General features: G+C 31.1%; 3 protein-coding genes across 3 annotated transcripts; 2 read left to right on the top strand and 1 right to left on the bottom strand.

The window, feature by feature from the left end:
* Positions 1-4,068: 4,068 nt before the first annotated feature.
* Positions 4,069-6,100, bottom strand: Trm7-32 (tRNA methyltransferase 7-32). Its single transcript, XM_018551073.1, has 5 exons — positions 5,847-6,100; positions 5,592-5,661; positions 5,290-5,489; positions 4,812-5,206; positions 4,069-4,661 (listed from the first exon to the last, which is right to left on the bottom strand). Exons 1-5 carry the CDS (start codon positions 5,965-5,967, stop codon positions 4,221-4,223), a joined length of 1,227 nt encoding a protein of 408 aa, XP_018406575.1. The 5' UTR covers positions 5,968-6,100; the 3' UTR covers positions 4,069-4,220.
* Positions 6,101-7,939: 1,839 nt separating this feature from the next.
* On the top strand, positions 7,940-10,015 carry SkpA (S-phase kinase associated protein 1 SKP1-related A). Its single transcript, XM_018551036.1, has 3 exons — positions 7,940-8,226; positions 9,134-9,412; positions 9,598-10,015. Exons 2-3 carry the CDS (start codon positions 9,134-9,136, stop codon positions 9,805-9,807), a joined length of 489 nt encoding a protein of 162 aa, XP_018406538.1. The 5' UTR covers positions 7,940-8,226; the 3' UTR covers positions 9,808-10,015.
* A 2,416-nt stretch (positions 10,016-12,431) lies between these two features.
* LOC108782720 (probable U3 small nucleolar RNA-associated protein 11) lies at positions 12,432-13,472 on the top strand. The gene is made up of 2 exons (XM_018551074.1): positions 12,432-12,562; positions 12,698-13,472. The coding sequence occupies exon 2, from the start codon at positions 12,714-12,716 to the stop codon at positions 13,470-13,472; it is 759 nt and encodes a 252-aa protein (XP_018406576.1). The 5' UTR covers positions 12,432-12,562; positions 12,698-12,713.
* Positions 13,473-14,805: the final 1,333 nt, after the last annotated feature.

Here is a 14,805-nt window from a genome sequence, read left to right as displayed (position 1 = left end):
TATTTTTTGAATTTGCGATAATGATGAAAACTACGTTTCCATTTCTTCCATATTTTCTTCTTTTATTTATGTATAGTTGTAATTAATGACTATTCATCAGAAAATACATATAAGCTTATACAGATTTAATACGAATAGTGTTATACTGATGATTACGACAATTGGAACGCAATTTATGCTACTGTATGCACGAAAGTGTCTAAAGATACCGTATTGGAAAGCACCCAAAGTAAATAAATAGAAATGAAACATGAGTAAGATGAATCTAACAATCTCAAATCAGTTTTAAATTTTAATAAGATCTCCTGATAAGTATTCTCTGCAAAATATTAAGTAACATTAATCTAATTATTTAACATAACAAATTCACCATACTTATTGTTAGTATACATCGCGATTATCATATATAAAAAAACAAAACAATCTGCCAAGATTTAATTCCATCACATTTTTCAATATCTAATTTTTATAAATTTTATAAGAAAAGAATTTTCTGAAACAATTTTACAAAGTCGATTTTACTAGATTTACTAATAAGTAAATCTAGTAAAATCTTGTAAAATTTTGTTTCAGAAAATTCTTTTCTTATAAAATTTATAAAAATTAGATATTGAAAAATGATGGAATTAAATCTTGGCAGATTATCTCGAACTATTGTTTCTGAAACAATTTTACCAAAAAATCGACTTTGTAAAATTGTTTCAGAGGGTGTGTTCCAAAATTGACTGCCAGTACTGAAAACCTATAGTGCTCGTAACGTAAACTATAGATTTTCAGTACTGGCAGTTAATTTTGGAACACAGCCAGAAACAATAGTTCGATTCAGTATATCTATCTCTTTTTTCTTTGTTATAGAAGTATTATTCTGTAGTTTCATGTGCTCTTGCAGGAAGTGGCAGGACTGTGTCGCCCACAGTTAAGGATCCTTGACTGAAAACTTGCGTCTCCTTAGATACACCTCTCGGCGAAGTTGTTACACGACTGTTTCGCATTCTATTAATCGGCAGTCGTCCTCTAATCATCCTGTACCATCCCCTCTGACGTTTCGCGAGGGGACTTGTTGTGCCCAGTGTAAATGCAGTTGGATTTTCCTTCGGGGATATCTCACGAGATCGTTTACGAACTCGGCTGCTGCTGGTACCGCTGGATGATTCTGGCGAGGATGATAATTTTTCGACGATCTCTCGTTGTTGAATTACTTCGGTTGCTTCAATGCTTTTCGGTATTCTCAAACCCGAAACTAAAATTCCGAAAAAAGTTAGAAGTTAAAGTTAACGTGCGAACGTAATATCTTATCTTTCAATCACTTAAATAGTTAATTTATGAATGATTTTGAAAATTTGACCAACCAGATAGACTTCTTAAGGCGTGCTTCATAGCTTGCGTAACGGATGACAGGAATCCACCATTGTTACTATTTTCGCTATTTTGTATGGAAGAAGACGAAAATTGTCCGTTCGCTGCGTTGTCCACAGAATAATTCTCAACACTCTCGACACTCATTTTCATCGTTGTAATAGATCTTCTACAGATCTTAGTAGGTTCGGCCGTATTCAGAGATGATTGACGATTTGACACAAGTTGCTCTTGTAATTTTTTCAGACCTGAACTGATCAGAGGCATCAGATTGGTGTCCAATCCTCCTGAATTGCTTTCCATCAGCACCATCATCAGCACTCTGTTGGAATCTTTTTGATTTATAATTGACCAACCATTGTTTACTTCACTGCTCATATCAGAATTTTGATGCTCTTCCTTCAAATCATTCGTATTATCCCGAATAATCTCGATTTGCGAATTATTTAAAAAATTTTTCGGGGATTGTATTAAAAATTGCTTTTTGTCTTCATCTTGGTTATCATTTGTGACCTTTACATATTTCGCAGTGTTCGTATCTTTTATGCTGTTCGTATGCATTGTGTTATTTACTTTAATGCCTTCTGTTGCAGTATCTCCCTTATGCGCATCATGAGACTTGTCCTCCTCCATCGACATGTTGAGAATAGTCTTCACACAGGACTCCATCAAATCCCCAAACTCCGGTGCGGATTCATAACGATCAGAGAATCTTACCTTCTTCACAATATCCTCGCAGACTTCATTTGACATAGGTGAATCCAAGATACCACCTTCGGACTGTGTCAAGTTCATGTTTACAGACGACAATATTTCACTCACGTTCGCAGTTATTATCTCAGTATTGTTGTTCACAATCTGTTCTTGCTCTACTTCCATAATGCTTAGTCTCCTACCTGAATTACTCCTAACGAATTGTTCATTTTTACTGATCCTAAATGGCGTTGTCTCTTCGTTTGAGCTGTACAGCAGACAGCTAAAATATTGTGTCTCGCTCGTCTGCGTTTTCGAGATCGACGGGATCTGTGCGATCGATGAGTTCGTATTAGGCGTTTTGAAACTGAATTCCGGTACAAGGAATGTCTCACAACCGGCCTTTTGACTAAGAAGCATCGGTGTACTGGTCTTGCGATAGATTTCTGGCGGCGTGCAAAATCTGCTGCCGTTATAATCGCTTTCGCTTGTAGAATACTGCTTTGATTTCTTCCCGAGGTGCTCGTAACTGGACGGTGATGTTAGACAATTCCAACGTTCAAAACACTTGCACGCACCTAAAGTTTTATTTAAAAATGTGATATTTATCATTAAAAGAATACCCAACATTGAACATAAAGTCTATTTACAGATTTAAAAAATTTACACGTTACACATAATTTAGAGAGAGAATTAAAATTTTTTATTTATTACTTACATAAACTTTACTTTATATGTCTAAGTAACAAAACTTTTATTTTAAAATAGAGATAAGACTTTACAGATAAAAATAAACTAAAATAGAAAAGAAAAGTATCATGTATTTGACGGTCATTTTTTTTTACCCAGACAGCATACAATATATATTTATGAAATATTTTGTAAATATTTTAATATTTATAAAATATTTTATAAATATTTCTAACAGACTGTAATGTTTATTGTATAAAAGAATGAAATAAATGTTATTATTAAATTTATTATGTGATCTGAATTATATCGACATATATCGATTAAATATTTTCTGAATGTAATAATCGCCTCTAAATTGATAGAATTTTAATGAAACTTGTCCTTCAAAATTTGACTTTAAAACTAAATAACAGATAACATTTTTATTTTTGCAAGTAAATTTTTGCAAATAAATTATTATAAACTGTTTGTATCTTATTATTAATTCGTTTTGTGAATTACCAACGGACTTGAAATTTTCTTTGGATTCAAATAAGTCACCACACAACTGGCAACATAATGGCAAATGTTTGTCTACTATGTGACACAATAATTTCTCATCTTCCAAGTTTAATTTCGTGGACTCATACTGTCGTACCGGTAATATTTTAGAGGCGCATAGGGGACAATCGGCGTTCACGTTGGGATGCACTTTGTCGACGTGGCAATCGCGACATTTTGTACAGCAAAATATTTTATTGCAGAACTGACAGGATACGGCCGTCCGTCCAAATTGAAAAGTCGTTGGAAATCGAGATACAACGCTTTTCTTAAATATTTTGTCTTTCAACATATCGAGATGTGATTGCCAAAACGATCAAATGTATACTAACTATTCAACGACAAATAGTTCGTCAATACGTTGGAATAATAACAATAAACGGATATATATATATATATATATGTATATATATCTACATAAATAGTATAAATATACAAAAATCAAGGTCTACAATTTATAACATTTATGATAGATTATAAATATTGTTTACAATAGATTATTATTTTATACATATTTTCTAATTTGTACTTATAATCGCAAATTGAAAGAACTCGGGATAAAACAATTTAAAATTATATTTCGGTCTCTCTTTTTCGATTTAAATTTATAAAAAGAACTAAATACTTTTTTATACAAATAAAAAATTTTATTTAACAGTAAAAATTAAGGAATTTATTCTCAATAAATGTTTGATTTCTAGAAATTAAATTAACAAATCAGAGATTATAGAGTTTATTTTTTAGGATATAAAAATTTTTATATATTTAAATAATAATTAGCGTATATATAATACCAAGAAATAAATTAATTGTTTTGCAGTGCATTCAGTTATCCGTATTTTCTGCTTCTTTAGGTATAAGTTTAAAAATTGTGATATACTGATGTGTATGTCTGTTTTCTCTTCAATATTCTCTCAATAATCAAGTTTTCATTAAATTCAGATTATTTTATCTGAAACATTAGGAACACTAGCAGCAATCAACACTTCAGACGTCTCATTTGTGCATTCATTTACTTCATCGTTTTTCTCGCTGAAGCCAGTGTTATAGTCAGAAATGTCAAGCTGATATAAATTTTGTAATCCGATGACTATTTCCTCTTCGCTACTTTCATCCTGCACAACTTCCGCAGAGATACTTGCCTCATTGTCAAAGTCATTATCATCAGAAATCAATTTGATTTGAGATATTGACGATTCATTTTCACATTCTATTGCTGCTTTGATGTCCAGCGAGCTCAAGTCGACGTCAATGTCATTTTGATTGGAAGTAGAACCACTTTTCTCAGCTCTTTTTCTGTTCATTAACAATGCTTCCGCATAAGGCGGTGCTATGGGAGCTTGTACTGGTTCATGGTACTTGTATTCCTTACCATCATACTGAATATTTACAAATAAGATAGTATGAGATATAATAATATAAATCAAATATAAAAAAATACAAGAAATAAAAATATCAAGAAATTTTCTTCTACTTTATTTCAACCATTTGATTCACAATTAAATGTAAATATATGATATTATACTCACATTTAGTGGGTAGCTCATATCGGAATCGGGCTGATTGAGATCTCCACACACAACGAATGGAACAATGGTCCTATTCACTCCTGTCAATTTTTCGAAATCCCACGACTCCTCCATCATCCAAGGATTCAACATATTTGGTTCATAACCTTCTGGCTGACTGTAATCCTTACAGACTACAAAAGCCTCAATACTTGAATTACGGGAACTGCTGGGTTTTGTGCAATAGACGTAAGGGAAAAATATTCTCAGTTGAGCATATAAAAGTGATACATCCTTAGCACGAAAGATCTTTGCTACAAATGTTCCTCCAGGTTTCAGAATATACGTAGCTATGTTCAAAGCAGCCAATAGCAACTGTGACTGGATAAATATATCCATATCATGTAGACCGGTTACTATGGTCAAAATTAAATTTATTAATGATTTCAAAAAATTTGTAAAAATTTTTAACAAGAACAAAAAGTAATAAGATGTGTACCGTCAGGTGCTCCATCACATACCACCAAGTCTGCACGGGAGTTATCAAAGTGTGCAATAATCTGTTCTGCTGTGCTACTATTAGTAATGTCACCTTGTAGTTGGACAACTCCTTCCAAGGGTGCCATTGCTTGTAAATCAACTGCGATGATTTTTGGTTTAGGTGCAGGACCTTTTTCTAAAGCCTTCTTATAGTTTTCACTACAAAACAGAAATATACAATTATTTTACATACTAACAACAATTTCTTATTACATAGCACAGATCTTATTTAGTACTTGAACTTATATAAAGTTCACTTACTTTAGCTTACGAGCTAAGACTTGGCTCCAGCTTCCAGGTGCAGCACACAGATCCACTGCTTTGGATACTCCTGAAAGAAAGAGAAATGATATTCTTCTCATATAAACACTTTAGTTTCACATTTATTATTTATTATTGTTAATTTTTTACATTTTTTTTCATTATCTAAATATCATATGTAATCTTAGTTTGTATGAAACAGTTAGGATAAAAAGTGATAAATAAAAAAAATCAATTAATTGCTGCTGTACGCACCATCAAAAATATGACACTCCGAATCAATTTGGAGTAGCTTGAAAGCACTCCGGGCTCGCCATCCTTCTTCCTTCGCCTTCCTATAATATATATCACGCTTATCCTTTGAGGTCTTTCCCATTTTCTATCAAAATCAAACTTTCTATTGCACGAAAGTATCAGAAAGTTTTTAAACAAATTAAAGCGTCTCAGAATGCAAATCTTATCCTACAGCACTCAATTCTGGAGAAAAGCATAGTGCACTTGATGATGAAGAAAAGTAGACCTCTCAGTCAATATGACAAGAGTCGCGTTGATTGGTCCGCCATGTTCCAGCAATATCAGCCCTATATTTACGTATGTACCTATATTTGAAAATTTAACAATATAATTAAAATTACATATATTAAAGATACTAACAAATAAATATTTTTACATTTATATGTCGAAATAATGCATGTGAAAAGAATTGTTTAGTTTAACACCTTTTTTTACAAAATTTTTTTTAAATTTAAACCTAATAAAATTATAAATATTCTAATAAATTTATTCACTTTTGTAATTTTAATTTTGTTTCAAAATGCACAATAAAATCTTTAAATGTTTAAAATAATTTTGTAAAAAAAAGTATTTAACTAAACAATTCTTCTTGCATGCATTATTTCAACACGTAGTGTAAAGAAATTGATTTGTTAATATCTTCAAAATATCTAATTTTAAACAAATTAAGTTGAAATTTAAAAGTAACACAAACGTAGGTATGCTGGGGTGCGTTCCAAAATTCGACTCTTGTCAACTCTGAGTATCTTTCATCCTTGTTGTTCGCCGAATGTTGAACAAAGATAAAACATACTCGTAGTTGACAGAGACGAATTTCGGAACGCAACCTAAATATAGGGCGGGAATTCCTGAAACATGGCGGATCGAGACAAACAAGCGACATTCTCATGTCGTAAAGCCCAAGACACAATGCGAGGGAATAGCGATAGCGATAAGTTTCAACCTATCAAAAATGTGTATTCCGGTGTATTCGATTTCTGATAAGTTGAAACTTATCGCTATCGCTATTCCTTCGCATTAGGTGCATCCAGAAGCACGACCGCTCACTGAGCGCTCACTGAGCTCTTGTATGTATGTACCTGTTTGGTTTATATTTTTAGATCTGATGGAATATGTCAATCAGATAAAAAAGCTCATTGAGCGCTCAGTAAGCTTTTGTACCTGTTTGGTTTATATATTTAGATCTAATGGAATATGCCAATCAGATAAAAAAGCTCATTAAGCGCTCAATGAGCGGTCGTGCTTCTGGATGCACCCATTGTGTCTTGTGCTGGATTCACACTGCATCCGATTTTCGTCGTACGACGACTCTGCAACCAATCAGAAAAATTGTATCATCAATGCGAAGCAAATTCTGTTAACTGAGCCCCAACACAGACTTTTGCATAACGCATAAAGGAGCCTACAGACCAGAGCGGCGCAGCGGTGAAGCGGCGAGCGATAGCCAATGAGAGCCATGCTTTTACGCTTAAAGCGGGGAGCACAGACTTTTGCATAACGCATAAACCATATACATAAAGAATTTGATTGGTCCACTGACTCATGCATAAGAAAATGGACCAATGAAATTCCTTATGCACATGCTTTATGCGTTATGCAAAAGTCTGTGCTCCCCGCTTAAAGGTTGATTTATACTGGCCGTAAACTGTTAACTTATGCCGTAATCTGTAAAAATTGACCAATCACAGTCGAATGAGAGGGGAATAATCGATTATAATTGGTCAATTTTTACAGATTACAGCATAAGTTAACAGATTACGGCCAGTATAATCACTATAATCCAACCTTAAAGCGGGGAGCACAGACTTTTGCATAACGCATAAACCATATACATAAAGAATTTGATTGGTCCATTGACTCATGCATAAGAAAATGGGCCAATGAAATTCCTTATGCACATGCTTTATGCGTTATGCAAAAGTCTGTGCTCCCCGCTTAAAGAAGTATTTAGTAGTGTCATCTACCATAGTGACGGCCAACTCGCATTTGATTTTAGTTTTCCCGAATGACTATAGATGATGCATCAAGCGAAAAAAGTAACCGTTTTGCAAACCGCGACATCTCGCTTTCCGTGTTTCCCTCTTTACTTACGTGTTCTACAATGGTCGTCAACATCTAAAAAAAATCAGAAACAGGCCAAACAAGTGGGGAACGCACCTGTGTATGTTAGTCGAGGATTGTCGTGGATTGTCGTGAATCAAAACTCAAGAATAGATCACGAAAGGATCAGAAGAGAAAGTAGCAACGCGACAAAGGAGAAAACGCATTCGTACGAAAGAGCAGCGACGAACTAATAGACATTTACTCTTGTATTGACGTTTCATTCTCTGCGATCGAAAAGGTATTCGATTCTCCTATAGGATTATATCCCACTGACGAGACACGAACAAAACATTGATATCAATCGGTCGTTTGATATGTATATATATGTATATAAAACGGGAGCTCCGAGAATAACAAATGATAAGATGGCGAATTTTGCAAAGAGGGCGAGAATTAACGACGTTGTCATAACAGCCTTTGCTCTCGTGCATAGAAAAAAATTTACGTGGTTGAAAATACTTTTTCAATTATTAGAAAAATGGAATTGGGATTATTTTTGTATGACGAGTCGTTTTTGCGTGCATTAAAAATGTCAGATTTAAATGAACATCTATACTATAAAATCCAGTTCCTCTTAAATCACACAATGCTAGAAATTGCTCTCTGAGATCCTGGATTAATAAATTAATAAACATTGAATAATTTGGCTATGTGATCAATGTTCAATTCTTTTTCTATCCAAGATCTCGGAGAAATTTAAAACATTATGGATAGAAAGCTTATTATGGTTAATTTTTTTTTAGAAAACGTGGTTTACACAAATGTTTTTTATTATCTATTCATTGAATGCCAGTAAGGCTGTGTTCAGAAATATCACCCGAGTATCCTCGTGTATAATCTTATCCTTGTTTAACATTGAATGAACAACAAGGATATGATACTCTAGAAAATTTGGACTTTCTTGTTCTTTTTTTTACACATAGAATTTTAGAATATTGTTAATATACAAAATAATTTCAGGATAATCTTCCATTTGAACTTTATCTTATTTAAATTATCACTCTGTAATTACTTTGTTACTAAAAACTTAGAGAAAGAAATAAGATTTAAGCATGTTATTATCAGTTAAAAGAACATTCAAAAATATTGTAGAGCCTTGATTCAAAGTATTACTTTGGACTATAAACAAATCTGTTTTTGTATAGATGCCTAACATAAAGCTACAAAGCTCTGATGGTGAGGTATTTGAGGTTGATGTTGAGATAGCAAAGTGTTCTGTCACTATCAAGACTATGTTGGAAGATCTTGGTATGGATGAAGATGAGGAAGAAGTTGTACCATTGCCGAAAGTAAATTCTGCAATATTAAGAAAGGTGATACAATGGGCTACATATCATAAGGATGACCCACCACCACCAGAAGATGATGAGAACAAGGAGAAGCGTACTGATGATATCAGCTCTTGGGATGCAGATTTCTTGAAAGTAAATATCTGCTGAATTTTATAAAATAATGTAATACATATTATAAAAATTTATATATATCTATGTATATCTATATATGTTAATGTGTTAATATTATATAAATACTTTAACAAAGGTTGATAAAATATTTTTAAAAGGTTGATAAGATCTTTCTAATACCTTTAATTTGTATTTATATTGCATAGGTGGATCAAGGAACTCTCTTTGAATTGATTTTGGCAGCTAATTATCTTGATATAAAAGGTCTTTTGGATGTTACGTGCAAAACTGTTGCTAATATGATCAAAGGCAAGACACCTGAAGAGATTCGCAAAACATTCAATATCAAGAACGACTTTACAGCTTCTGAAGAGGAACAAGTACGCAAGGAGAATGAATGGTGCGAGGAAAAATAAATAGAATCGCGATTTTTTACAGTTGCGAATAACTTTTCAATGTTAAATAATTCATTGCGTTACTAGATGTCGGACTTAACCAGAGCTCCGTTACTTTAAGAAATTTTTGTGTAAAAATTTGTGTTTTGAAGACGAAATCTTAATTGACTATAGTCAAAATCAAACATTGTATGAATATCACATAGGTCCATTGTTATTTATTTCAACTGAATAAAGATAGAATAATTGTGAATTATTTATGTGGATATACATACTTCGCTTTTAAAATTTAATAGAATCCTTAGATGTTCATCCAAGGACATACTTTGAATTTCAGTTGCAAGCTTCTAGCATACAACTATAGACAATGCTGATAATTTTATATATTATAACATTATAAATTATATATTTAAGACATATTACATATATATACACATGTGTTTAATGATACTAAAAATAAACTGAGAGGTAATTATTTATACTTTTAATTATTTACTTTCTGTTACATTTTTCAAATCTTTAGGAAGCAAGTAAAATTCTAAATATAAATATAAAAATTTAGCCAATACTAAATTTTGTAAGTCATAATTCTTTTCTTGTAACTTTCGCATTTACGTGCAATTTGTAAGATTACAAATTGAGATACCATGTCTCCTAACCTCAATATCAAAACCTAACTTACAATGTGCTTCATTTAAATAAATATTTTATATCTTATTTTATTTATATTTTTATATTATTTTATTTATATTATATAATGAAAAAAATTTTTTACTAACATTAATCATTAGAGGAATACATTTCTTTAAATAATGCTAATGAATACGTTAAGTTTATACTATGAGCTGAACAAGAGAGTATCAATACAAGCAACTATTAACTATTTATATGCAATACTAATAATTATGTAGATGTTTTATATTTGTAATATAAATCAACATTTATTTCTAAATGTGTACAAGTATTTAAACGTTATATTCTCACGTTTTTTTTTTAAGGTAATTGTATTGACATTAAAAATACAAAATAAATGATAGAAATGCTCCAAAAGCTTTACACAATAAATGTAATCGGTTTTTATCTTGTCGAATCAGCTAGAGATTAATAGAATAGATTAATAGAATATATTAATATCATGATTTAGAAAACTAAAAGCAGCAAAAGAAATAGTTTCTAATTATTTAAAATATACAATATGGTTTGAATATTTATTGATATTGAGTTTGATATTTTGGAGTATTGTGTATCTTATTCTTTAATACCTTGGTTAATAGGTTTCGCGAAGAAACCTGGATTTGTCAGGATCAAGGATTGAGGATTAAGGATTCTTTAATACTTGGATAAAAAAAATATCATTATTCATATATAATATATTTAATTGGAATTTTTATTGTTCTGGATATTTATGTTGAACTTACATGTTGACAGAATCCTTAATAGGGACATGCTTTCTTCAATATATGTATACCTATAAATCCATTGCATATATATGTGTATATATATATATATATATACAGATCTATCCTTTCTTAGAATGTTTCATATATGTATATGAATAGGAATTAAAGAATATCTAAAAAAAATATTTTCTAAGATTTTTTGATGTCTCATTCTACTATATTTGAAAAAATACCTTAATTTCAGATTTTATAAGTTTTTTTCAGAAATTATAGTATATGACGAATTAGATATCTTATAGAAATCTCAGAATTTACATATATATAAAGAATTATAAATAAAAAGATGCAAACTTTTTTCTTTTCTGAAGTGTTTCTATTTGTTTAAAGACAATCTGAGAAAATTTTTAAAAAGTTATAAAATTATTCAAAATTTCTAAAAAATCTTGAAATATATATAAAAATTCTGAAAAATTACATTAAAAATTTAGAAAATAGTTTTTTTACACACACACACTCACGCATGGTACCAATTTTTCCTTCAAATACCAATTCAGTGTCAATAATGTTTTTTTATTGATCTTTTCGAACACTACTCAGATTTCTCCCTCTCTCTGATACAACCTATTTATACCATATTTATACATAAAATGTGATTAGTTGATCGTTCAAAAGACAAAATCGACAAAGAAAAGATTATATTCTTTTTAGCTATTTAGTCGAGAGCTTATTTTTCTGCGCGTGTGTATAAACATTTCTAGAATTTCGTACGATTTTCTATGCAGATTTATGGTAGAAGAAAATCACCATGAATCCATCATATAGTATACATACGTGCAGATTGTAAATGCGGCCATTTAAATATTTATAATAATTTTGAAGTGGCGATTCGAAAAACAACAAAATAAATAAAACTAAAAAATAATCGTTGAAAAGAATGAATTCAGAAATATACATTTTTTATCGCTTCTCAAAAGGAGACAGCGTTAATATTAAAAGTGGGAAGAAGCTTTTGGATAATTAATTTTTATTATGACAAAAGGTAAAACCAAATTTATTCTATATTGCAAGCACACACAAATATAATTAAAAACACAAAAATAAGTAAAATAATTGTGACACAAGGCCTAATTCAAAAAGCAACATATTAGCGACACGCCATGGTATTATATTTTCATTGACTGTTAAAAATGTATGCGACTTTCCATTATGTATGATGAGTTCCAGTCCCACTCCCACCATGGTCACTATTCCCACCACATTGCGTGATGCACAACATATGATATATTACTAAAATGTGAGGTTATGTGGCATAAGGATCAGCTCTGATCAGCTCTTGTTACTGTTGATAAAACAATTTTCTTCGTGAATACAAAAAAGTAAGCTGCATATAAACAAGATATCATCTGTGTGATGTGTTCCATCTACTTCTATCTATTATTGACTGTATTTATATCCATCTATTTATCTCACTTTCAAATGAACATTTATAATAATTTTATAACGTTTTTCAGAGAGCAAAACGTTAAAATGTCGTCGTGGAAGAAAGCCGCGAAAATGAACCAGAAGACCCACCGGGAACGTCATCAACCGGACGCCCGCAAACATCTGGGGCTGTTAGAGAAAAAGAAAGACTATGTTGCCAGAGCTAAAAACTTCCAGGAAAAGCGGGCGACAATCAAACTCCTAAGAAAGCGTGCACTGAATAAGAATCCAGATGAGTTTCATTTTCATATGATCAATTCCAAAGTGATGAATAGTGTTCATCGAGAGAAGGACAAGGAAGATCAGCACACACCTCAACAAATCAAGCTAATGGAGACACGAGACCTCAAATATGTAGCATATAAGAGGAACATTGAGACAAAGAAAATAGACAAGTTGCAGAGTCAGTTGCACATGATTGATGCAGCCAATGAGACACAGAATCAGCATATCTTCTTCTTAGACGACGATGAGATAAAGGATTTTGACCTTGCCAAAAAATTGAATACACATCCAGCGCTTCTGTCCAGGCGTACAAATCGGCCTACTTTAAATGCAATCAAAAATATGAAGCTACAGGAATTGGACAATAAGAGTATTGTTAAGTTCGAGCAAAAGAAACACATGGCTTATAAAGAACTCGAGAAGAGAATTGACAGGGAACGTGAACTGACAGTTGTGCAGCAGAAGCTGGAGGTACGTAGAGCGCTGAAAGATAAGAAAGACAGGAAACCAAAATTAGTGAAATCTGGTTCGAAGGATGCTGCTCCTATTTATAGGTGGAAGTTTGAGAGAAAACAATAACTGATTTGTGTATTATAAAATTCGGTTAGTGTATAATATTAGTCAATTAATTTGAATGTCAAATAAAAATTTATACACAGCTTTCATTATTTTCATATCAATCGTTTAATAATTAATATCGTTGATTATCGTTTAACACCTATCAGTTGATAATAAAAATTTGCATACTTTGATAAGATAATAAGTTATTTTATTATAAATAATGATTTAATAACAATAATAATGATTAAATTTATTTTTAATTTATATTACTTATTTAGTATATGTATCTATTATATTTATATAATGAAATATGATATTTTTAGATAAAAAATAAAATGAAATATAAAGAAATATTATCATATACGTAATGAAATATTATCATATTGAAAAATGTCATAATAATTTTATTAAGCGCGTTACTCATTTAGTCTACTATCTTTGCTTATCTAACCCCATCTATCGTTTTATAATTCATAAATTAATCTTTTTTGATATTTTTGGGTGTGTTAAGTTAGCACCCCAACTATAGTACTCAGGAGTTCTGATTAGAGTCTCCACTTCCTTTTAACGAGACGAAGAGTTCAAGAGTTCCGCTTAATAAACATTAAAAAAAAATTAATGGGGTACTAACTTTTTATCGAATTTCGAGGTGGAATAGTTCTGAGCGGCTTAATAGCTTCAATTTGCGATTGCCTAGAGTTCCTGATATGTAAAAAAAATTTTCGAATATTAAAAAAAAATTAAAAATTTTTGAAAAATTAATTTCTAGATACAATAGTTCTGATGATAATTCCTATTTCTTTTTGACGATACGAAGAGTTCTCTATGATTTTTAATAACATATGCGCTTAATAATCATTTTTTAATAATTTTTTAAAAATGGGGTGCTAACTTTTTGACGAAATTCAAGGTAGCATAGTTCTGATCAGCTTAACAGGACTATTTTGTGAATACCTAATTGTTTTTTATGTATCAAAAATAGAGTTCTTGATACATAAAAAATTATTAAAAAATGATTATTAAGCTCATATGTCATTAAAAATCATAGAGAACTCTTCGTATCGTCAAAAAGAAGTAGGAATTATCATCAGAACTATTGTATCTAGAAATTAATTTTTCAAAAATTTTTAATATTTTTTTTAATATTCGAAAATTTTTTTTACATATCAGGAACTCTAAGCAATCGCAAATTGAAGCTATTAAGCCGCTCAGAACTATTCCACCTCGAAATTCGATAAAAAGTTAGTACCCCATTAAAAAAAAATTTTTTTTTAATGTTTATTAAGCGGCACTCTTGTTATTAACTATAGGGAACTCTTCGTTTCGTCGAAAGGAAGTGGGAACTCTAATC

This window comes from Cyphomyrmex costatus, unplaced genomic scaffold (genome assembly GCF_001594065.2).
Source record: "Cyphomyrmex costatus isolate MS0001 unplaced genomic scaffold, Ccosl1.0 scaffold133, whole genome shotgun sequence".
NCBI lineage: Eukaryota > Metazoa > Arthropoda > Insecta > Hymenoptera > Formicidae > Cyphomyrmex > Cyphomyrmex costatus.
The sequence above is the reverse complement of the archived record's forward strand: the minus strand, read 5'-3'. Positions and strand labels throughout refer to the sequence as shown.

Bases quoted from the DNA above. Each gene is read 5' to 3' on its own strand.
- LOC108782720 (XM_018551074.1), top strand. From the start codon at position 12,714: ATGTCGTCGTGGAAGAAAGCCGCGAAAATGAACCAGAAGACCCACCGG.
- SkpA (XM_018551036.1), top strand. From the start codon at position 9,134: ATGCCTAACATAAAGCTACAAAGCTCTGATGGTGAGGTATTTGAGGTT. The intron at 9,413-9,597 runs GTAAATATCTGC...TATATTGCATAG, and splicing joins GGGATGCAGATTTCTTGAAA to GTGGATCAAGGAACTCTCTT.
- Trm7-32 (XM_018551073.1), bottom strand. From the start codon at position 5,967: ATGGGAAAGACCTCAAAGGATAAGCGTGATATATATTATAGGAAGGCG. The intron at 5,490-5,591 runs GTAAGTGAACTT...TCTGTTTTGTAG, and splicing joins GTCTTAGCTCGTAAGCTAAA to TGAAAACTATAAGAAGGCTT. The intron at 4,662-4,811 runs GTGAGTATAATA...GTAAATATTCAG, and splicing joins ATATGAGCTACCCACTAAAT to TATGATGGTAAGGAATACAA.